Here is a 26,052-nt window from a genome sequence, read left to right as displayed (position 1 = left end):
GGTCTTACCACCAAACAGCAGAGAGCTGAAAGTCATATTCATGAGGTTTGACTAAATATCCCCGGAAACCCTGTATAACGTATTCAGAGTATGTTGGTGCATGGCCACTGAGGAGGCCATTTCCCTAGCTACTAAATACATAGTGTCAAGGCCAGAGCAGATAATTTGTTTGGCAGCATCTTGGCCAAAAAGCACCACCATGACAAAGTGACTGAGTAAGTGGTATGCAAAACTGAGAACCACCAATAGGGCCATCTCCCAAGGAGCATGGTAGTAATAGTCAGCAGACATGCAGCTTTTCAGAAATGAAGACTGAGATTTCCAGAAGACCATGACTTCACCATGATTTCTATTCACTTAAACTCACCATCAGGGCAAACAGAGAGAAACAGGTTGGGGCTAAGCTTTGAGGACCCCTGTCCTAGTTGGCTCTCGGGCTAAGGGTGTGCAGGTAAGTATGTGGTTACATGGGGCTGGACAATGTCAGCGGCAACCTGAAAATTCAACACAGTAGCAAGCTTGTCTGATGGAGCCAAGGGGACATTGAGTGCCTCACTGAAGGTTCCGAGGAGGATGAATACTGAAGGATTTCTGTAAAATGGTTAGCTCAATTCTTGTCAATAGACAAGGGCAACTCCAAAACTTCACCCTCCCACAGGAAACCTGCCACAAAGAAGGTAAAAGCCAGGGACAATGTTTTGTCCCGACATCTGGCATTATGTAGGGCCAGATAACCACCCCAATCAGTGGAGAAATGTTGTCCATCTCACAACTATTGCCTCATCATGAAAGACAGTATTAGGCAACTAAATAAAGTCAGAATTAAACCTACATCTGCAAAGCGATGAGCCGGAGGTAATGGCTTACAAATGGGTGCACATCAAGAAAGTTAGCTTGGACTCAGCTAGGCGGACATTGACAATTTTGAGGTTGGGTCCGATGTCAGCACCAGTGGAGACAAAGGTGACAATGAACTGTCCTGGAGGCCCCCTTGTGAGTCCTGTCCTGCAGCCTCTCTCTCCCTGTGTCCTGCCTCCCTTCTTAGTGCCCTTGTCCCCTCGTGCAGCCTGCCTCCCTTCTATATGCACCTAGCCAGTGCAGCTTCTGTGAGTTCCTCTATCCCTTTGCAGCCCTGCCACTACAGCCGGTGGGTGCCCCTTGATACCTCCAGCAACCTTTCCCTGTGTTTCATGCTTCCTCTACATCAGGTCTCTGTCCTCCGGACTGCCTGCAGACTGTGTGCCACCCTGACTCACTACTGCAGTACCTCTGTGTGCCCGTTAACCCCCTCTACAGTGTGAATTCTGCACTTTACTATGTAACATTGACTAAGCCGATAAGTCTAGATTATAATTTGATAAGCAAGTTAAACAAATTGGGTTTGAAGATTTCTTTTTAAAAATCGCCAAGTATGCAACATTATGAAGGGATTTTCAAAAAAAACTTATGCCCAAAAAATGGTGGGCTGTTTCTAGAAGGGGTAGGTTATCAGAAGTCCATATGACCCCCCCCCATGCCTAAAGAGAGGGTTATTTTTGGTTCTTTAGGTAGCTACACCGTCCTTGCACAAGGGCAGATGTAGTGTGTGCCCTTGTCACCTTGTCCAAAGGCTGGGTGGTCTGAAACAAAAAAGAAAAACAGAAGGTTTTGTACAGGGCTGAGGGGCATAAGTCAGGTAACCCTCTCCTCTGTCGTTCGCAACATTCAGTCAGCCACAGAAGAGTGGGTCATCTGTCACCCACCCTGTGTCTTATTCACCATTAGTAAGAGCCTGTGTGGCAGGTATGGGTGGCCCTAATCCCATCCTATGTGGCTTTCAAAATGCAGTGAGCCTCGGAGGAGAGGTGGATGACAGGTGACCCTGATTCGCTTTTCCCTGGCTCACAGAATAGAGAAGGTTGTGGGGGAGCAGATCATCTGACTTCTACTCCTATTTCAAATTTGTAACAAGGCGCAGGGGCTGGCACCTCCTCCGGACAATTTTTTAACCCCCCACGTCCTTGGAAAAGGTGGGGGGGACAATGCCTACTTCATCCTTGGGCAGGATGAAAGGGGTGGGAAAGCAGAGTTATCCCTGCACTAAGGTAGTGTCAGTGGGGAATAAGGGACATTGTTACCTCCTAAAAGAATCAGAGTGTCTAATCTCCCCCTTTATCCCTTGGGAAAGCAAGGTGGGTGTAAATCAGAGTTTATCCTCCACCCCACCATTAAGGCAGTGTCAGGTGAAACAGACACATTTTCTTTTGCTTTCTCATGCTTTTCTTTCAATGTTTGCGAACACTGGGAGGAAATCACTTGTGAGTGTCCACTCCATATGTACCAAGTGTTTATAAGGCGCACTATGGTCCTACGGTCCACACAAGCTTGGTCAGGCGCTTGTAAAATGTTTAAAAAATAAACATACTTTGACTTAAACACCGGACACTCACGTGTTGCCTTGTATCTCGGAAAAGGCTGCATAGATTTTCACCAAGAAAGACCAAAAACCTGCCATGCCATAAAAACTTGGCGAACATATGTTCAGGGATTTTGGAGTTATGCACATAGAAATATTTCATTTTATCCTATGGGTAATCCCATTTTAAAGAAAGTGAAAATCTTCACATGCCCTCCTGATCCCCCGCACAGACATACCTCCTACAGAGTATAGGGGTCAGAGATATGGGACACTGTACCACGCTAGAACCATGCCTAAATACTAAAGAAAGACACACTACTACAACCTATGGAGGGACGCCCATTCGGTCAGAAGCTGTCAAATAGCAATAGAAGTTTGTACGTTTGGTTTTGTTTTTGTTTCAGAAAAACGCAAATCAAAAAAAGTAGTAATGTGATTACAGAATGCAATTGCAAATGGACCATTATGTTGGTGGCATATAAAGGGTCCCCAGAAGGTTGCACTAGCAATATGGCCAAGGTTACACTGTAAGATTAACTCCTGTATGACAACTCTTAAGGGCAGCGCTCCACGAAATGGGTCTACGCCAAGCTGCGGCAACAACCGGGCAACAATATATTGCATTGATGTTCGTAATACGATGTCTGTACATTGATCCATATATGCATACTACCAATAAAAAGATTTTTTTTTAAAGCCAACTGAAAAATTATTTTGGAAGTATCTCATAACGTTTGCACTGTACAACCAATTAGCCCCCCATCTGAAACACAAAGATTTCTTCTTACAGGTTTCTTTCACCAGATTTCATGCAGATTGTTCAAGGAGGGGACAAAGTTATTAAGAATACAGAAAACGAATTTCCTATGGAGTGCGGCTACAGGTGTGAAAACATTTGGAGAGAAGACTCTGTACATAAGGACATTGGCTTATTTATTGAAAGCATGGCAATTCAGCATCAAAAGGTGTTTGAATGCTAATAAGTCACAGGAGTGCAGCCATTTCTTCAGGTGATTGAATGTTTCCCTGTAGCACAATGACTACACTCCTGTAGAGGATGGTACACAATATTAACACCTTACCATTACGTTTTTTGAGGATTTTGACTTTCATCTATGTTTATAGTCTGCAGCCGGTGCGGGACAATGGTATTTACATGCATCTTTTCTCAGTATAGGCATCCAAAAGAGTTAAATGTATGCAGTCTGTAATGTGCCTGGGAACGGTCACAGCTTGTTAAAGAACCCTTGCCCTCGCTCCCATCCACCTCTAGTCTGAAGCATTATTTGCTGCACATTCGACCCCTTGCTTTGCTCATGGTAATGCCAAACAGGATGTTCTCAGTGCTGCCTTACAGGAGGCCTGCCGCCCAGGATTGGGAGTATTACATGTGTTCTGTCCAAAAGTTTCCACCCCTATCTCCAGCACTGTCAATTCTGTACCCATGCGGACACTCTAAAACCATGACAATACACCCCATATGAACGCCATGTTACAACAGAATTCAAGGGTCTGCTGCAGGATTTGAGGATTTATGGCAGGATCTGAGGATTCTGCATGTCTATAAAAGCCACATCCAGGGCGTGACCTAGTGCTTGGCTTTTCTCCCTATTTATGACAGGAAGCCTTTGCTTAGACTCTGCTCTTCACCTGTGTTCCTCTGCTTAGGTTTACCTCTTCCTCTGCGTTACAGGTCTTCCAGTCGAGACTATATTCAAACTGATACCAAGAACATCTTCCCACACATTTTTCTTTAATGCGGCGCTTCTTGAAATTCCGTCTGCAGCATAACCTCAAAGAACCTCCTTGCACCCTGGGAATTATTTGATAGCTTCCCATGAGGTCGTAAGAGCTCAGTGCTCTGCACTGTTCCCTGAACCTACCCAGTGAGATTGTGTTACTCTTTCAAAGTTGGTCTGTAACAACTGTCTCTTGGGCCTCTGCAGTGTTATATGCAGATGCTGTGTAAACCATTGTTTTTGATTAGCGTCTCAAGTTGTGCAGCCGCTATAGGACATTATACCAAGACCAATCTCATTATGATTTTTTCGGCTAACACAAGATAAAGGCTCTGTGTCACTTCTATGTTGAAGGATTGTCATAGAGTACCAGTTACTTACTACAGCAATTATTGTGTAGGTCTCATTTCCTGGAGAATGTTAACACTCATAAGAAATCTAGATAAATGACAAACCTGGATGTATTTTAAGTTGATGAAAGAGCAGACAATAACAGCAGCATTGTGCTCAGTTTAGTATAAAAAGCACTTGCTTCAAAGAGACTGCAGAAAATCCTCCATCTGGTGAGACAAGCTGCGACTACAAACTGATGACACCTCTTGAGTGCTTTCTATGATATTCCTATCCTTTACCCTCCCCTCTTTGTCAAAAGCGCCAAGAACAGCCTGGGATACGTTTGTCACTGTCAACGGGGAAAGGAACTTGTGGATTCCACATCAATCCCCACAGAAAACTTCTGATCTACAAGTTAGTTAAGGTAAATTCTAGCATCGCAGTGAGTACTTGAAGGGATTGAGCACTTGCAAGTTAATTGTACAAAATTGGACACATTTACTGGCATTTTCCATTATAGTAAATTTCTCAGTAACATCAAGTACAAAAAAATCTAAAAGTCAAAGAAGGAATGGCACCATATAAACTACTATTTACACCGCAGCACATACACTCTAACTACGTTGCACTTTGGGCACATGCTCTTATGTCCACTAATATTTTCTGCCTGGAGAAGACAACGTTTGGAGAGAGAGGTCTCTGTACTTAAGACACTGGCGTAGAAGGAACAACAAACCAGCATAAAAAGATGTTTGAAAGTTAACAACTCACAGGAGTGCAGACATTTCTTTTGGCTTTCGACTTTGGTGTTTTATTGCAGCAGAGTGGCTATAAAAATCTTTCTATATATTAGGTACCATGAAACGGTTTATAATGGCTAATTAATTTGAGTAATTATAAGTATTAAGAACACTTGTTTATGTTCTCCACTGTTGACTCCAGAAATTGTAAGCTGTCCCATATTGGTGTATGCCACACTCTGCCTCATAACCCTCATTTTATTTCATTTCAATCTTGGTGCCCCAGTTGTGGACTTTGGCTAGTAAGCAGTTAATCCTGATCAGCTTTCACACTAGTCAAAATTATTCATATATCCTTAGTATCTTAGAGGATACAACCCAGAAGTATATCATCATTTTCCCTAGAAACAAGCAAGTAACACAAAACCAAAGTATCGACAGAAGTGCTCCGCTTCTGACTAGCTTTCCAGGAGAAACTCAACACTGCTCTAGTGACGTCTGCATTTGGTAAACAAAAAAATCCTAGGATGCACATTATCATATTTTTATAGTGTAAGGAATGTCAATCCTTTATTTATATGTAAAAAGAAGAAATAAACGCTCTGTCCCTTGTCAATTATTCAAACCATAATGGTACAAAATAATCAGATCCTATATCAATTTCTTTCTAGTTCCACTTGGAATAATGAAGATCTTACCTGCAAAGGTCAAATAATTTATTGGAAAGATTGGATTGAAAGGGGTATAATAACGGTCACACAATTATTGCATACCAATATTTTACACTCCTCTTCCCAAATGTCCTCTGAATATAACTTACCCAGGACCCAACGCAATAAGTTTCAATTATTATATGATAAGATAAACTCACTGCTTATTGACCTCTCTCACGCCCCATTAGAGATTAGTAATACAAAAGATAACTCATTAGGTCACACAATTCATAGCAATGCCTCTATTATATATAAACTGATTGTTTCTTTACATTTTACCAGACCTAAAACCAAGGTTGAACATTTTTGTGGGTAACAGACCGAGGATGTACATGGTCAGTTGATTCGTGGAATAAAAGTTGGTTGAAATGACATCCATAGTGCATTCGGCTACCTTAACACAACACCTACTTTTCTTTTATAACAGACTGCACTACACACCTGAAAAAATATCTTAAGTTTTCACTTGTTATGTTAATGTTAATGTTTACTGGGTATTTGTAGAGCGCACGGCTACTCCCGGGAGTGTCCCGGCGCTAACAGGGGGGACCAGTGACAGAAACACATCTGTAACCTCTTAGAACCACCTATCATGCAAACAGCCATGTTTTTACCTTGTGACGGAAACACAGAAGATCCTCCTCACGACGCAGCTCAAGGGGTAAATTGTTCCAAAGCCCAGAAGCCACTACCTGGAAGGAGTGGCCACCCAATCGAGAGCGTAAGAACCTTGGGGTCCGTGACAAACAAGAAGTGGAGGACCGAAGATTACGAGAAGGAACATAAAGCTGACATCTGTTTCTCAGGTATGGAGCCCCGATATTGTGAAATGCCTTGAAGGCCAATACCAGTGCCTTAACAAAACACCCTCATGCGTACTGGAAGCCAGTGTAAAGATCTGAGGTATGGGGTCATGTGGGTCCTGCGGTCGACCATAAGTTTGGCTCGGGCAACAGCGTTCTGAGTCACCTGAAGGCGGTTAATCAGGTAGTCCGGTAGGCCTAGATAGAGGACGTTCACATAATCAAGACGTGACAGTATCAAAGCTTGCACAACTATCTTCCTATGAGAAACTGAGAGTAAAGTAAGAAAGTTGTGCATCATCCTCAAAAGGCCAAAACAGGTGCCCACCACCGATTGAACCTGGGATTTCATGGACATATCATTATCTAATTTGACCCCTAGATTCTTGACCGTGGTAGCTAGGGTGGTAGGAGGAGACATATTAGATGGCCACCATTCTCGCCATTCGTCCCCCGGATTACATCCAAAGAAAATCATATCCGATTTTTCCGAGTTGCAACAAAGTTGGTTCTGATTAAACCATCCAAATACTGCGGATAGGCAAAGGTTTAGCCTCTTCCCATCAAGAACTTCGCCTTTGTCGCAGGTAAACAGTAGTTGTGTATCATCGGCGTAGGAAATGATCCTAGCGCGAAGGGTTCAACCAGTGATGCCAAGGGGGCCATAAACACATTGAACAAGGTTGGGCTCAAAATGGATCCCTGAGGGACACCCAAATTCATAGATTGAATGGGTGCCACAAAAGGGGGGGACCAACTGTTTGCTGACGGTTTGATAAGTAAGACCGGAACCACTGAAGGACAGTACCACCGATACCGTATCCCCAAAGACGATCAAGAAGAAGGTCATGTGGTACGGTATCGAAGGCTGCAGATAGGTCGAGCAGTATCAAGACTGCTTTCCCACCTTTGTCCAGAGTGGACTTAATGGATTCAGATATCTCAAGGAGAGCTGTTTCAGTGCTAAAAGTAGCACGGAACCCCGATTGGCTCGGGTGTAAAATGCCACTGGATTCAACAAACTCCCCCACAACCTGATTCACAAATTTCTCCAAGGCCTTCGAGAGAGCCGGGAGCAGTGAGATGGGTCTGTAATTACTTGCTATCAGAGGGTCAGCAGATGGTTTTTTTAAGAGTGGGAGAATTTTCCCATGTTTCCATTTATCCGGCACCATCCCTTCAGTTAGTGAAAGGTTCAGCACCTTATTAACCGCCGGGTTAATTACCTCAGCAATAGATGCAAGAACCTTCGCCGGGCAAGGGTCCACAGGAGAACCTGATTTAAGAGAGCGAAGGATTTTTAAAGATTGATCTAAGGTGATCGTCGGAAAATGCAGCAGACATTTCTCGGCCTTAGGTAGCAGAGAAAGGAGCTTCTCCGAGTTGACCCAGAAATCAGAAGATACCGCTCCAAAAGAAGCTTGTATAGAGGAGATTTTTGTAAAGAAGTATTGCGCTATACTCACTGTCCATTCTTCTGTAGGAGTAAAAGGATTCTTTGTAGCGCAAGGGGCCATAAAATCTTTCACAATTTTAAAAAGTTCTTTACTTTTGTTGCCTGCCTTCTCAACTTTTCCGTTAAGAAAGTTATTTTTTTCCAGGCGAACTTTAGTGTAATAGGCTTTTAGTGTCGCCTTATACGTTTGTTTAGCCAAAGGGTTAAAATCCTTCCTCCAAATTCGCTCTAAGCGTTTGCAAAGACTCTTGCTCTTCCTAAGAGCTTCCGTGAACCAGGGTGCAGATGCTCTGCCTCCATTTGCCACCCGGAATTTAAGGGGGGCAAGCTCATTTACACAAGATTCCAGCCAGTTCTCTAAAGTGAGAGCATCATGCTTAAGGCTATCCTTGAGGCAAAGCGGGTGTGCCTCAAAAAAAGCTCCCAAGGCCGCCGGGGTCATTGATTTAAAAGATCTAAGGGTCAACAGACATGCTGGCAATGTAATTGTTCAGCTGGATCTTACATACATCCGTTTTTTCACTGTTCTAATGCAATAGATTTTTAGATATCTGTGTGGTTTAAAATTAAGGCTATCACAACAATTTTCTCAACAAAAGATATTTTGGGCGTTCTTCATGATATATGATCTTATGATCGCCTTCTTCTAAAATTAGTGGACATGTTAATTGCTACTGCTAACCAAGTGATTGCATCCAATTTCAAAACAAAGGAAAATATTCCTATTCATCAGTGGTGGAATCTAATTAGTCATAATCATAGATTAGACACGGCATTTTAATATAACCTCACTTGCAATTAAACAAGATCAATTGTGGCTTCCTGTTTGTAACTATTATACATAGAATTTCCAGGTATTTTGCTTTAATAATTCTAATTTTGTCTTTGTAAATTTCTTTATTGGCATGTCAACATTATTTCTACTTATATATTTTAGCCGTGTTGTGATTGAATACATTGAATTGTTTTTGTCATATAGCATATATGCTATAAACTTATATATTATCTTTCCTGTTATGATATATATTGTCCCTGTCAAAACGTTATTTTTACCCTCTTCTTTTCTGCCCTTTCTCTCTGTTCTGTCTTCTTTTCTTTTATTTATAAAACTCTCCTATCTTAACAGGTTCATTGGTATGGTGCTCATTGATTTCATTTTTATACTGTTGAATTGCTATTGATTTATATTGTACCTTTTCCTATCCTATGTTTTAATAAAAATATTTAACTAAAACAAGGAAAGAGAGCTCTGGCCTTTTGTGCACCACCTCTGATTACCATTCCATGGCACACTCACATCTCCGTTTCACATCTGAATACACCAAGCACACACTACTTCGCTATATCACTCTTGTAGCACTACCATCCAGAATGCCAATTTTACTGGCAATCAAAAGGTACTTCTCTCTTTTTCCCCATGGAATGAATGTGCAGTGCCCTGATACCTTCTTGGACCCAGTCCACTGTATATAAAACTAAAAATAATTATAGCAAATTATAAAATTATAGCAGGTCATGGAAAATTAACAAGACACAAGTATTTACCTTGTGTGCATCAATTATAACAAATTCTCCTTTGTCCAGTGGCTCTCTTGTTCCCATTAGCAATTTGCCATCTCTGTATCCAACTGCAAACTGTTTGTCTTCACTGAACCAAGCGATGGAGGTAACAGCAGCTGCCGGAACAAAACAGCAAGAAGGGTGAGTTTCAAACTTACAATAGATGCTGCTATCAATCAAATAGTAATCACATTGTAACATATTGAATGAATAAGCTATTCGCCAAGTTCTTCAATTCATAGGCCTTCATTATCTGAATAATTTGTCTCACTGTAGGGAATTTATTTATTTATAAGGAAGCTTTAGGAAGTTTTGCAAGTTGTCTTTCATTCACCTTGCACTGCTGTGTATGTCACACAGTCTGCCGGTAGTGAAAAGAAGGAAGTTGAAGCCCAAATGGCAAATGGTGGACCCAGTTTGATGTTACTCCATCTCAAATCCCACCAGAACAAAATTTGATTGTAGGCGAGCCATAAAACATAATTTTTTAGGCCTTTCCTGAAACAAACGTAATTCGGTGTGGCTTCTGGGGATGGATTCAATAAGTTCAGAAACCAGCAGTACAGGACTCCATAGTCCTACTTCCGTTTTCTTTAATAAAACAGTTTTTAATCAAACACGCCAGATGCCTAAACCACATGCTTCCATCTCCTTTGACCGAACACGGTTAAGGGCATATGGCCTAACACAAACCAAAACAAACTGGAAAGAACCAGAGCAAAATTAAAATCTTGTCACGTCATTATGTACCACAGAGAATCGACAAATGAGGATTAAACCCACATAATGGACAACTCCCACTGGGAGTATTTATGTCAAAACATAATAGTCACAGTATAAATCAAGGACAACACCTTTCGATTAATCTCTTTTCTAATACAAATACCATTTGGCTGATACATATTGCGCTTAAAAGTTGCCTCTCAATTTGTGTGTTCTAAAGACCCTGCTTTCAATATTGCATGTAGTACAGATACATGTTAAGTTAACTGTCCATCTACAGATAGTCCACTTCTGCATGGGTTGCATCTGTTCCATCGCTCAACAACCTGGAATGTAAGAAAAATGTACATCCTCCTCTTCCCATGTCTGCATTGAACAAGGCATTGGGGTATTCAAAAAAGTACAGTGGTTGTGCTCAAATAGGTCTCTATTCATAAAAATGGCTTCTCCAACCGCTCTTTCATTCGCATAATTTCTAATATTCTTTTAAAAATAAGTTCAACACCTTGTGAGGAGCAGGTATGCCCGTAGAGGGGTACCTTTCATGGGATAGTTCATCAACAGTTCCCAAGAGTTTCACAGTCTATGCCATTATCTGCCATCTTCTATGTGAATTTTTCAATTGCCATGAGGTTCTACAGATGAGAGTGCAATTGAGTAACATATGGGACCTCTTTGTCCAATATTTTGCAATAGCAGTTTTTACAGCACCAAAACAGTTCATGCAATCTTGTGCCCCGCCTCAAAAAGTATAGGAAAACTTCTATAGAAGAGGATACCCTAAAATGTGGCATATCCTATTTAAGACCTCTTTCCAGAAGGGGTTTAATTTTGAGCCATAGGCACGATATATGAGAAAAGTTGCCTATATTTCTGCATTCTCTCCAACTCATTGGGTTGGTTGTGTGATAGAGTTTATACAACTACACTGGGTGCATATACCAATCATATAATAATTTGTAATGAGTCTCTTTACCTAGAATATTATATTATCATATATTCAATGATACTGGATTTTTTATTCCAGTATCTCCATACATGTGATAACTGTTGCTCTGTCAGTTCATGTTCAGAAAGAGCACTCTATTTGTCTCTTTATGAGTGGGTGTTTGATAGGGTCTAGTTAATAAGTAAGTGAAACAATGTGGATATGACCTCTCTTGTGCCAGTAGATAGTTTAACAAATAGTTTTATTGAGATTAGGTCTTTTAAAGCTGCTTCTCTACTTCCATTTTCAAAGGTTCATTAAACAATGATGTATGCTGGTTCAAAGTACAATACCCCACTAGGTGTACAATGAGGTATCACTTGTTGCGGCACAGAAAACACCAGCATCTACTGGTAATCCTTTCATGGTTGCTTTGCGTGAGTACGTAAGAACAGTTTCAAGCACAATCTCCCACCTCGTTTTGAACCAACTACAGCATAATTATGAGTTTATCAGAGAGCAGTAAACTTTGCGGTTACCAAGATTAATCAGATGCACTTAGTGGCCAGTACAGAGCAGCGGGAGGCAGAGAAGTGCTAGCTTAGTATTGAGGCAGCTGACTACCAAACCAAACTGCCTTGGGGAACGAAGGAGAGTGCAGGATGTAATAGGACTCCGGACACTACTCTGAGATTAGTGGAGCTCAGAGGCTAGCATACCGCTCAGTAAGAGGCAGAGCTGGATTCTGTTGCTGTCACTAACAGGATCTCAGCCACGCAGCTGTTGAGGCATTGGAAAGAACCTTGTCCAAAATAACATGTAATCAAAGAAAATCCTGATGCTAACCTGGTTTGCTTGTGTTTTTTCCACAGGGAAGTGGGTTTTGATGCTACAGACCTACATTTGGAGATAAGGTATACCTGATGTTGCACTTGGGGTACTCTGCCGGTCATCTGTAGCAATCCAACTAGGCCTAGATGTGAAATTCCACTCCGCTCGCGGAGAGTAGTCCACGTTGCATAGCACACAGAGTTCAGAAAAACTGACTCCGGGAGCTGAATTTTTTCTTTGCTTTCCAACTTTAAGTTGGTGAGTGCGCGCGAGGGAAATCTTATTTCAGACCACCTCCTGTTGATATTTCTCAATCAGGGCAGTCACGGATGGCCGCTACTGCTTGCGTTTAGAAGCCTTATGTTCACGTATAGGAAGCTGTCTCTCGAATAGAACATCTACTCGAGCGGCAGAAAGAAGCAGCACCCTCTTGCGCTGCGCATTGTTCCATTGGCCATGATTTTCTAGAGTCGGACAAACATACGCGCTAAAAATCAGCATGAACGATGTGACTCAAAAACTTAGTCGCTTAGTTTCTCGAACTCCTCCCAGGCCTAAATAAAACTGATCTAAAACATTGGGCTATTGAACTGGAGGAAGGATCACATCCATTCTAGGATAGTACAAGCAAATCTAACCCATTCTACAACTTTACTCATCAGGATGACCTGGCTCACAGTTTTTAATGCCGCTGAAGGATTGGGGAGTATAAGGACATGAAAGATTCATTCTTGTTTTTATCCACAAGTTATTTTTCTATATTAGAAATCTGCTCAAAAGTTTGAATCCATATTGGTTGATAGGGTCTTGACTAGAGACATGGTGAAGCCATGCTTTGGGGAGCTAGGAACAGCTGCCTAGAGAAAGCAACCATTTCTCGAAGATATAAGGACACCCAGAGTGAAGAAATTATGTGCTTCATAACTCAGCTGGCACCAGGTAGCGCTAAACTCATCTTGTTGTAGATCGGCAAGGTGAAAACAAAGAGGTATGCAGTTCCTAAAGTTAACGCAATGTGTGTTAGAATCACTAAAGGTACCAGGGTGATACTGTGAAATTGATGAAATGGGCAGGAGTGGAGGTTACTCCTTCTGGAAAAGAAGTCCCTCACACACCCAACAAGCGGGTGTCTTGCTTCATCACCGGGTCTTTGCTCCTTATCGGGCCGGCGGTGCAATGCCCGATCAGGCATCCGATGGGGCCTTCCTATCAGAGATCTTTATTTCCAACGCTGATGAGTGAGGTGTGTGGGGGGGGGAAAGTTAGTTATAATAATTGGTGTAGGTGCATGTGAGGTGGAAGATAAGTGTACTAAAACAGGGGTAGGTGATCCACTTCAAACAATTTTAATAAAGCATGGTCACCATCCTGATTAAAATCAAAATAATCCGCACATCTCTCACCTTTAGGTGTGTGAGTAAACGTGCTAAAGGATCAAAGGGTCGACATGTTTCTTGCCTTGTATTATATTAAATGGCAATTCTTCAGGACCAATAAACAAAAATATACGGCTACCTGCACCTTTTTGGTGGTGGCCACAACCTCTAAGAGGTATCAATGGTGGACACACGTACAGCACCCTAAAAATGTGTGGTATCGTGAGTAAAGAGAACACACAACCTGCGGAAGAAAAAGAAAGTTACAAATAAAAGCATTATCATAAAAACCAATCCGAGGCATCAGGTTAACTTAAGACAATAGGTGATGTCAAAATTGAAACCGTGACATGCGTCGATTGTGAGCAATTGTTTGTAGGACTTACTCATTGCTAACAGCAGTAAATTAATTATAGACCAACTCAAAGACCAACCCAAGAAAGGCTGCGTCAAATTATCACGAGTAGTATCGCATGAACTCACCCTCATAGGCTGTATAGAATATGAGGCCAGGGTAGGAGAGCACTAAATTTTAGTGTCCTAGAATGAGGAGGCTAGATAAACAACAGACAAATGAGAAAAAATAAAGAACAACCATTGTAAGTTATTGAAACGTATGTAGCATTAGGCCTCATGATATATTTGGGCACAGAGGAAAACAATCTGTAACTGAGCCCCACGAGGGCAAAAAGTAACTCGAGTGGTAGAAAACGCAATATCACAGGGAGTTAGTATGCATATGTCTGTGACGATACAGTAAATGACGCATTGCCAGCATAAAACCAGTCATACTGGACGTCAGCACATTCATATGGCAGAGAAAAATATATGCGATCAGGTCTTGCCGCAGATAATTGAGGCATTAAGGTAACATACAGACCTAACGCATACGAATCACGTGTAAGAGCAGCCTCTGTTGGTCAGAGCTCCGTAGATTATAGATCGGTTATGCGGGTACATCCTGATGGTAGGAGAGACATAAAAAGCTCAATACTCACGATTCCGTATTAGAGGAACTACCGTGTACCTAGAACCTCGCCAGCCACTGCAGTCTGGTGTTTGTCCGCCCGACTCACTCCTGGTAATGAGAGCAGGTCGGCGTGCAGCGCGAGTGCGTGGGAGGCGGGGACATCCGGTGGAGGGAGGCGTGTCCCCGCAGCAACAACTAGGCCGCTAACCTCAATGGATGTGAGCCGGGAGGGATGCGTGCGTGGTAGTTATGGTAATTCGTGCGCGGGGAGATCAACCCTGTCGCTCGAGTGATGGTAAAAGTACCGGCAATCTGTTAGTATTAAGGCAACCGGCTCAGCAGAGGGCTCCCATGGTAAAATGAATATAATCAGTATTTCCATGAACTGACAATCAATGTGAGGCGCACTAGAACAAATTCAGCGACTCTGCTTATTAATGTGGGGTGCAAGTTTACTTAATACAGCTAGAATTATAGGAGGCAGTAAACTTAATCAAGTAAGCATGCTCCACGGAATATCCTCGTTGAGGCCAGTTGCTTCAGCAGCCAATCTTAGGACCCAACGTTGTTCGAGTCTAAAGAGGGCTTTTTCGACATGTGGGGGTGGGATTCTAAGACCACCCATTGGAATGAGGTGGGAGCATGTCGTTCCAGGTGATAATGGGTTGTCATTTTGGCGTTCGTTTTGGCGCATCTGAAGCTACTTTTATGTTCCAGCATGCGTGTCTTGACTGCACGAGTGGTCATGCCTAGCATGTATGTACATGTCAGCTTTCGAAACTAGGGCAATCCACCATTCCACCAACCCCTACTCGGCGAATGTACTGCTCTGGAAAAGATTTATTGACGACATCCTGATCCTGTGGAGAGGAGACTACACGAAATGTACAGAATTTTGTACTTGGATCAACACCTTAAATCCCTATTTGAGATTTACCCATACTATCTCTGACACAGAAGTTCCCTTCCTGGATTTACTTATCCGACTTGAAGGAGACAAGATCTCTACGAGTCTGTACCGTAAACCTACAGATAGGAATAGCCTCCTCTTATTCAGTAGTTATCATCCAAAGTCGTTGAGGGAAAATTTGCCCTATGGACAATTTTTGCGTATCAGAAGGAATTGCAGTTCTGTGGCAGACTACCAGAAAGAGTCCGCGACTCTTATGAATGATCTGATCAAGCGAGACTATCCCACACAAGTAGTGTCACGAGCTCGCAAACGAGCAAGAAACAATAACAGAGAGAGTCTGTTAGATATTAACATCAAGGAACCTGATCGATCCATAACATGTGTCACCACTTTTACCCCTGATTCCAATAGGATCAAGGCCATCATCAAAAAACACTGGGGGATTCTTAATACTGGAGACTTGGATTTAGAAATTCCCAGGTTCGCATTCAAACGCACTAGTAATCTGAAGGATTTACTAATACATACCAGACCTAAGAATTCAACCATTAGGTCTCAAAGAATGTTGTGGGACTTGCCTCCAGTTAAGGGTCATTACCCCTGTGGGGCGTGTTCTATGTGTCCCCAGACACGCATCAGTAAAGAATTGGTATTTCCTAATGGCTTGACTTGGAGTATCTGCAAACACACCAATTGCAACTCATCTAACTGCATCTATATGATGACATGTCCATGTGGTTTACCATATATAGGCATGACCACTCGTGCAGTCAAGACACGCATGCTGGAACATAAAAGTAGCTTCAGATGCGCCAAAACAAACACCAAAATGACGACCCATTATCACCTGGAACGACATGCTCCCACCTCATTCCAATGGGTGGTCTTAGAATCCCACCCCCACATTTCGAAAAAAGCCCTCTTTAGACTCGAACAACGTTGGGTCCTAAGATTGGCTGCTGACGCAACTGGCCTCAACGAGGATATTCCGTGGAGCATGCTTACTTGATTAAGTTTACTGCCTCCTATAATTCTAGCTGTATTAAGTAAACTTGCACCCCACATTAATAAGCAGAGTCGCTGAATTTGTTCTAGTGCGCCTCACATTGATTGTCAGTTCATGGAAATACTGATTATATTCATTTTACCATGGGAGCCCTCTGCTGAGCCGGTTGCCTTAATACTAACAGATTGCCGGTACTTTTACCATCACTCGAGCGACAGGGTTGATCTCCCCGCGCACGAGTTACCATAACTACCACGCACGCGTCCCTCCCGACTCACATCCATTGAGGTTAGCGGCCTACTTGTTGCTGCGGGGACAAGCCTCCTTCCACCGGATGTCCCCGCCTCCCACGCACTCGCGCTGCACGCCGACCTGCTCTCATTACCAGGAGCGAGTCGGCGGACAAACACCAGACTGCAGTGGCTGGCGAGGTTCTAGGTACACGGTAGTTCCTCTAATACGGAATCGTGAGTATTGAGCTTTTTATATCTCTCCTACCATCAGGATGTACCCGCATAACCGATCTATAATCTACGGAGCTCTGACCAACAGAGGCTGCTCGTACACGTGATTCGTATGCGTTAGGTCTGTATGTTACCTTAATGCCTCAATTATCTGCGGCAAGACCTGATCGCATATATTTTTCTCTGCCATATGAATGTGCTGACGTCCAGTATGACTGGTTTTATGCTGGCAATGCGTCATTTACTGTATCGTCACAGACATATGCATACTAACTCCCTGTGATATTGCGTTTTCTACCACTCGAGTTACTTTTTGCCCTCGTGGGGCTCAGTTACAGATTGTTTTCCTCTGTGCCCAAATATATCATGAGGCCTAATGCTACATAGGTTTCAATAACTTACAATGGTTGTTCTTTATTTTTTCTCATTTGTCTGTTGTTTATCTACCCTCCTCATTCTAGGACACTAAAATTTAGTGCTCTCCTACCCTGGCCTCATATTCTACACAGCCTATGAGGGTGAGTTCATGCGATACTACTTGTGATAATTTGACGCAGCCTTTCTTGGGTTGGTCTTTGAGTTGGTCTATAATTAATTTACTGCTGTTAGCCATGAGTAAGTCCTACAAACAATTGCTCACAATCGACGCATGTCACGGTTTCAATTTTGACATCACCTATTGTCTTAAGTTAACCTGATGCCTCGGATTGGTTTTTATGATAATGCTTTTATTTGTAACTTTCTTTTTCTTCCGCAGGTTGTGTGTTCTCTTTACTCACGGTACCACACATTTTTAGGGTGCTGTACGTGTGTCCACCATTGATACCTCTTAGAGGTTGTGGCCACCACCAAAAAGGTGCAGGTAGCCGTATATTTTTGTTTATTGGTCCTGAAGAATTGCCATTTAATATAATACAAGGCAAGAAACATGTCGACCCTTTGATCCTTTAGCACGTTTACTCACACACCTAAAGGTGAGAGATGTGCGGATTATTTTGATTTTAAATCAGGATGGTGACCATGCTTTATTAAAATTGTTTGAAGTGGATCACCTACCCCTGTTTTAGTACACTTATCTTCCACCTCACATGCACCTACACCAATTATTATAACTAACTTCCCCCCCCACACACCTCACTCATCGGCGTTGGAAATAAAGATCTCCGATAGGAAGGCCCCATTGTGTGCCTGATCGGGCATTGCACCGCCGGCCCGATAAGGAGCAAAGACCCGGTGATAAAGCAAGACACCCGCTTGTTGGGTGTGTGAGGGTCTTCTTTTCCAGAAGGAGTAACCTCCACTCCTGCCCATTTAATCAATTTCACAGTATCACCCTGGTACCTTTAGTGATTCTAACACACATTGCGTTAACTTTAGGAACTGCATACCTCTTTGTTTTCACTGATTGATGGGCATGTATGCTGGACCTGCAATAATAATAAGATAGTTTATTATTGTTAAGCCCCCCTTTTCCCTCTACTTGTTTGAGAGTAGATCGGCAAGGCTCACTAGTAATACAGTAGTATAAAAATTGCTACAGGTGTCAGCGGCATCAGCTCTACCAATTTTATCTGCACCAAACAAAGGCTAAGGACTCAAAAACTCAACAAGAAAAATAACAAAAATAATGAATGCTTTAAGGGGGTAGGTGGATAAACTATCTGTGGGAAACAACATATGTAACCAAAAGGACATACCTGAAGGTAAGTTGGACTTCTAAAGGATATGCAAGCCACTTGGTTCCCTACCAGTACACTCCCATAGCACACTGTGAAACTAAGTAGGCTGATGGGCGCAGTGTGGTACACTTTGAAAAGTAAAGCTTTAAGTACAGCTGTTCAAAACTGAGATTCCGCTTTAGAGGCATTTTCAAGAGGAGTACAGAGAGCCCTAGGTAGCTGTTTGACAAATCGTCTGAATGGTAACTCCTCTACGGCGTTCACAATAGCGGCTGTTACCTAAATAAATGTGCACAAATGCACCTGGAGGGTATTACCTACCAACTTGTAACAATAGTAAACAGAGCAGAACTGCTGAGGAATGTGGTTTACTTTCATACAGCATTATCTATTTTATGGCCCTCAAACCACACAAAAATAACTAATCAGGCTAGAATCCTAAGGACTGACACGCCTTCTCAAATGTAATCTGTTATCTCTCCACAATTTGGTAGCGGAGAAAATAATTACTGTAAAGAAATCAGTTTAGATCAGTGAAATTCAGATGCTACCTTTAGCATGAAGAAAGGATGGGCACAATGTCACATTTTCTATGGAGATTATCAATAAGGTAGCATACAGAGAAAAACCTGCAGATGTCTACTCCTCCTAAGTGATTGACATCAAAAGAACTATCACCTAGGAATCTGTGGAGAAAAGAATGAATGAGTTTAAATGATAGTCCCGTAGAAGTACACAAAAAGCTGGAGCTGGGAACTTGCAATGACTACATTTTAACAATCGGGTTGCTAGCAGCAAAATGAATAAGAAGTCTAAATCAGGGGATAATTTGCAGGACAAAAGTGCAGCAAATAAATTTTCACTGTGTCTATTTTCAGTAATTTTTCCAAAGGTACAACTGCAAACTAGATAGAAGAGATCTAATATTTTGACTAGAAGTAGGTCAATATTTCTGCTACAACAACAAACTGTAACTACAGATCACTTACTCGTATACTTTGTATTATAGAGAGCTTTCTATTTTCGAAAACATATCTGTAGCCTCTGTAGATCATGCACAACTAGATATAGCTAGCCTCTCTAATATCCAGCATGAAGAATGAGCATCAGCAGATTGGGGTACAAATTCAGGCATTTTGCTGTGAGTGAAGGTTCCGTATCTGTGGGAGCAGCCAGAAAGGGTTGTAACGAAGCTGTGCCAGGTCTGAACACCAAGTACATCTTGCCACTAAAACAGGGCAATTAAGTTCTTGCAACCTAGGTGGTCTTATATTCTGAATATGTTTTGTACATATAAATCATTGTAAAGAGATTGAATTTGGTATTTTTCTTCTAAAAGGCAAATCGATTATTTCTACTGCTTTCTTTGCAATAGCCAATAAATGTTGAGCAGAGCCAGGACTTTTCAGAAACTGAGAAATCTGCCTCTAGAGTGTACAACATACTGGTATTTTGAAGGTTAAAAGATAAACCTAATGAAAGTGCATTTGAGTCAAATGATTATAAGCATCACTGCTATCATTTCTGTCCCTAACTCAAAGAACTTCAGGGCACCTGAATTATATCTAAAGAGTTCTGGGAACCTCAAAAGAATTGGTAGATCAGTTAATTTGATAAGAGCAGCAATGTCTTGCTCCTGAACAAATTCAGCTGTTCTATTTTTTTGCAGTTTTAACGATCAATGACTGGGGTCTTTGACAACATTGATGGCTCAGAAACTGATGCTGGTACCAAAGTCTTAGGTGCTGTCTTTCACACTGGTGATGTTATTTCAGGTCGATGTTGGAAGTTTTTTCCACCTGCGAGTGTTGAGGGTAGCTTAACAATGGAGCTCACTGGGTCCGACTAAAGCTGATGGTACAGCTCATACTGTAGTGGCTCTATAAGTAGTAGGTTTATGTGCTGAGAAACAAGCCACAACAATGAGTTAAACATTTTGTTTCTGAAACCTTACAGAAAGGAAAATTTCCTGTTTTGTTATAGGTTAAGAGGAAGAAAATGGTCCCTAAGCCTTTCTCTATGCTCTTCCCCTTCCCTCATGGTGAGGTTGGATACTAATACGAATATCTTGGGGATCTGAGTGTTCTTAGTTACTCATGAGAACAAATTCTGGAAAGACTTCTGTATTTGAACAGGGTTCTCAACTTTTTGCTTTTGAAAGGTTACAGAAAAAAAAGCTTCTCTCTCTCGCATCACCTTGAGGCATAATGCATGACTTTGTGTCATGCACCTTAAACCATTACCGCAACCATTCTCTAGCGCAAATTTGTTTGCAACATCCAATCCTACGACTGAAGCCCAAAGACTGCAGTGAGCACATCATTTTCATGGAAAAACAGATGTATCCTTAACAAGCTTGGATACACACATGGTAAAACGCTTCACGTGGTATCCCGCAGAGGCACTGAAAGCAAAAAGGGAACCAATGTCAATGATGCCTGAGGAGTCTTACATGGACAAGCGATATTACCTCAGGTGGAGACTCGCAGATCTTGGAACGGAATCGTACAGTCCTAGCACCAATGACAATGCACTAATAGGAAAGCTTCTAATTGAAGCCTTGTGATTGGGAAAACAAATGCAATCTGGTGCAAGAGAAACGATTCATATTCAAATAAGGAATTTGCAGGGACAAGTATCCATTAGAATAAAAGTTTCTCATCAGGCCTCCTAAAGAACAAGTTACTTACCTGCGGTAACGCTATTTCTGGTGGATACAGTATCTGCCTGTGGATTCCTCACCATGTGAATATCCCCTGCGCCAGCAACATTCGGAAACTTTTGTAGCAGTCCACGCCAATGAGGTCGAAGACGACGTCACAGAGGCACGACTCCGCTCGCGACTCCGCTGACGTCACCGGCTCCATAAGAAGACCTCGTCGGCGTGATGACATCAGTTCCGCCCTTTTTTCCGTGCCTTCGAGGCACACGGACGGACTGACAGCAATATATACACAGTATACACAGTACATAATATACAAGCAACACACACAGTGTGGAGAATAAATAGAAAGGCAAAAGAAATAACACACTGCCTTTGATAGTAACAAATACATTTTGAAACACCATCATATACTGAAGGTATACAAGGGTGGACAACGGGGAGGCGGGTGGGTCAGTGAGGAATCCACAGGCAGATACTGTATCCACCAGAAAAAGCGTTACCGAAGGTAAGTAACTTGTTCTTCTGATGGATACATCTGCCAGTGGATTCCTCACCTTGTGAATAGATTCCCACAGCAGTCCCACTATACCAGAAAGTCCTGAAGGACGGAACGAGCAAAATGTCCGTCCCTCCTCACCTCGGAGTCTAAACAATATTGTTTTGCAAAAGTGTGGAGGGAGGCCCAAGTTGCCGCCCTACAAATGTCCTCCACAGGAACACCTCTAGACAAAGCAGAAGTGGAAGACTTAGCTCTAGTGGAATGGGCCCTTAAACCCTCTGGGGGTTCCTTACCAGCCAAAGAGTAGCATATCGTGATGCACAAGACAATCCATCTGGAAAGTGTGCGCTTGTGCACCGCTCTGCCTTTCCTGCAGCCAACAAAGCCCACGAAGAGCTGGTCATCAACTCGAAAGTCTTTTGTCCTGTCAAGGTAGAAGCTCACCGCCCTCTTAGGGTCCAAGCGGTGAAGTCACTCCTCCTCCTTCGAAGGGTGAGTGGGAGGATAGAAGGTAGGAAGGGTAATGGACTGCCCCAGATGGAAGGGAGTTACCACCTTAGGCAGAAATGCAGCCCTGGTCCTGAGTACCATTCTTTCAGCATGAATGGTCAAAAACGGGGGTTTTGAACTTAGAGCTTGAAGCTCACTTACCCTCCTTGCCGAGGTGATTGCAATGAGAAAAAACGTCTTAAAAGACAACAGTCTCAAAGGACACTTGTGTAAGGGCTCGAAGGGAGAACCCATAAGATAAGTCAAAACAAGGTTTAAGTCCCATTGAGGCACAATAAAAGGAGTAGGAGGAAACCTGTGTGTTAGTCCCTTGAGAAATCGTAGAACAACAGGTGATTTGAACAATGACGGCTGATCTGGCAAGCAAAGGAAAGCCGACAAAGCCGATAAGTATCCCTTAACAGTAGCCACAGCAAATCCTTGCTGAGCAAGAGAAAGGGCAAACTGCAGATTGTCAGATAAACGAGCCCTCAAAGGATCAACTGACTTCTCTCAACACCAGAGAACAAATTTAGACCACCTATAGGAATAGATAGATTTGGTGGAATGACGTCTGGCAGACAAAATGACATCTACCACATCAGTCGGGAAAGAAAAAGAATTCAGGTTGCCCCGTTCAATCTCCAGGCATGAAGGTGTAAGCTCTGGAGGTGGGGGTGTAGAACCTGCCCCTCCGATTGCGAGAGGAGGTCTGCCCTCAGAGGGAGACGGAGCGGAGGGCACGAGGAGAGGTGGAGAAGATCTGTATACCTCACCCTTCTAGGCCAATCCGGGGCGATCAATATGACTTGGGCCCGGTCTTGGCGAATCTTCCTCAGAACCCGAGGAATCAAGGATATGGGAGGAAACGCGTAAAGGAGTTGTGAGCTCCAACTCAACTGAAACGCGTCCCCCAACGCTCCCTGCATCGGATACTGGAGACTGCAGAATGACAGGCAGTGAGCGTTTTTGTGAGTGGCAAACAGGTCCACCCGAGGAGTTCCCCACATCCGAAAGACGTAATGCACCACCTTCGGATGGAGCCTCCACTCGTGGTCAGCGGAGAACTGCCGACTGAGACTGTCCGCACGTACGTTCAGCACCCCGGCCAGATGATTTGCCATCAGACAAATCTGATGGTCCTGAGCCCAGGACCAGAGACGCAGAGCCTCTCTGCAGAGACAAAGAGACCCCACTCCTCCCTGCTTGTTGACATACCACATCGCGGTAGTGTTGTCTGTCAGGACTTGAACCGACTGACCGGGAAGGGAGGAAGGCCTTGAGTGCCAAACGAATCGCCCGCAATTTCAGTAGGTTGATGTGAAGCAACCTTTCCTCTGGAGACCAAAGACCTTTGATCTCCAGATCCCCCAGATGCGCACCCCACCCTAAAGTGGATGCATCCGTTATCACTGTGGCCACCGATGGAGGTAGATGGAAGGGCTTTCCTTGGGACAGATTGCCCTCCACGCTCCACCAAGACAGATCCGCCGCAGCTTCTCTGGAGATCCTCACAGACTCCCTGAGATCTCCTTTGTGCTGATACCACTGCCTGCGGAGGCACCACTGGAGCGCCCTCATGTGCCAGCGTGCAAGGTTGACCAACAGAATGCAGGAAGCAAACAGACCGAGCAGGCGAAGGACCTTCGGGACTGGAACAACCGCTCCATTGCAAAATAAAGGAATCATTTCCTGTATGTCGAGAATCCTTTGAGGAGGAGGGAATGCTCGACACACAGTAGTGTCCAGTACCGCACCTATGAACAGGTTGCGCTGAGAGGGCACCAGGTGAGATTTGGGCACGTTTATCGAGAAACCTAATTTGAACAACAGCTGAGTTGTATCCTGCAGATGATGTAGCACCTTCTCCGGCGACTCCGCTTTGATCAGCCAGTCGTCCAGATAGGGGAAAACGGAAATCCCCGACCTTCTGAGATGGGCTGCCACCACTGCCATCACCTTCGTGAAGACTCGGGGTGCAGTAGTAAGACCAAACGGAAGGACCGCAAACTGATAATGTTGCGATCCTACCGTATACCGGAGATACTTCCTGTGCGACTTCAGGATGGGGATGTGGAAATACGCATCCTGCAAGTCGATCGACACCATCCAGTCCTCCTGATTCAGCGCCTGAAGAACCTGCACAAAGGTGAGCATCTTGAACTTCTCTTGCTTCAGATAAAGATTCAAGATCCTGAGGTCCAATATCGGACGCAATCTGCCGTCCTTTTTCGGAATCAGGAAATACCGGGAGTAGCATCCCTGACCCCTCTCCTGCTCTGGAACCACCTCTATCGTGCCTTTCTGTAGTAACTTCAGGAGTTCCTCCTGTAGGAGAAGACGGTGGTTCTCTGAGCAAGCCCCTTGACAAGGAGGGTAATTTGGAGGGAATTCCCGAAAGGGAAGGGCGTACCCATTTTCTACAAGATCTAAAACCCAAAGATCTGTAGTAACAGATTCCCAATCTTGTAGAAAATGGGTAAGCCGGCCCCCCACAGGACCAGCATGATCCAGAATGGCGGATCTAGGGCTGCTTTGTGGTGGTGGGAGGGGCTGAGGAAGAGGAAGAGGAGGAGGAGGAGGAGAGCTGACGGCCACGTGTGCAACCCCTGAATCTGCCTCTGTATCCCTTATACAGAGAGCTCTGCTGTTGTTGCTGCTGTTGCTGCTGGGTCTACCTGTAGAAACGAAAGGTTGCCTTTCCGAAACCCCTATATCTTTTAAACGATCCACTTGACTGGGATTGAAGGCCCAAAGACTTAGCTGTAGCCTTGCTTTCTTTAAAACGTTCAAGTGCAGCATCTGCCTTTTTGCCAAAGAGCCTAGAGCCATCAAAAGGCAAGTCCAACAGTGTTGATTGTACATCAGGGGAAAACTCTGAAGACTTAAGCCAAGCACTCCTCCTAGAGGCAACAGAAGACCCCATGACTCTTGCTACTGAGTCAGCTGTGTCCAGTCCACTCTGTATCACCTGACGCGCTGCCGCCTAGGCATCCGCCAGGACCTCATTAAAACCAACCCTATCCTCCTCTGATAGTTTTGGAGATAATTTCTTTGCAGAATCCATGAGCGCATGAATATAGCGTCCCAAAAGGCAAGTGGCATTCGTAGACTTAAGAGCAATGCTGGCCGATGAAAATACCTTTTTGGCTGATTGATATAACTTCTTGGCCTCTCTGTCACTTGGAACCTGGGGAAAAGCACCTTTAGATTTCCCTGAACATGCAGCCTGAACCACCAGGCTCTCAGGCGACGGGTGCGAAGTTAAAAACTCAGGGTCCCCCGGAGCTGCCCTATACCTCCTGGCAACTGTCTTCGAAACTGCGGGAGCAGAAAAAGGCTTACGCCACACATCCATGACAGGATCTATGATGGCCTCATTGAAGGGCAACAAGGGTTCCAAAACAGTAGTGGGAAAATGCAGCACCTCTGTCAAGATATTCGACTTGAATTCAGTAGAAGACAACTGCAGATCTAACAGCTCAGCTGCCTTCCTTATGACTGCATGATATGGTGCCACATTGTTTCAGGGTGCATCAGAAGGTGGAGTAATTTCCCATTCAAGAGATAAATCCAAACCACTAGCCTCCTTTAGTTCTTCAAAAACGTCATCAGACTCCACAAGCTCTCCTTCTTCTGCATCTTCCAAAAGGTACCTTTGCTCATCAAGCACCCTTTGAGCCTCCCTTCTAGAACGGATTCTTAAAACCGGCGTCGGCGGCGCCGTGTTCGTATCCGCCGCCGCCGGTTTCGAACGTGGATCCACA

At 43.6% G+C, this 26,052-nt stretch overlaps 1 protein-coding gene across 8 annotated transcripts in view; it reads right to left on the bottom strand.

Annotated features, from left to right (window-relative positions):
- HERC1 (HECT and RLD domain containing E3 ubiquitin protein ligase family member 1) overlaps positions 1-26,052 on the bottom strand; it is a 1,817,725-nt gene that overhangs the window by 494,109 nt on the left and 1,297,564 nt on the right. For all 8 annotated transcript variants that reach the window (XM_085643727.1, XM_085643730.1, XM_085643731.1 and 5 more), the window contains one exon: positions 9,728-9,858. In XM_085643727.1, coding sequence (XP_085499853.1) covers positions 9,728-9,858 — 131 coding nt within the window. The remainder of the gene's footprint in view (positions 1-9,727; positions 9,859-26,052) is intronic.

This window comes from Triturus cristatus, chromosome 3_1 (genome assembly GCF_964204655.1).
Source record: "Triturus cristatus chromosome 3_1, aTriCri1.1, whole genome shotgun sequence".
Classification (NCBI taxonomy): domain Eukaryota; kingdom Metazoa; phylum Chordata; class Amphibia; order Caudata; family Salamandridae; genus Triturus; species Triturus cristatus.
This window is presented reverse-complemented; position numbering and strand designations above follow the sequence as displayed.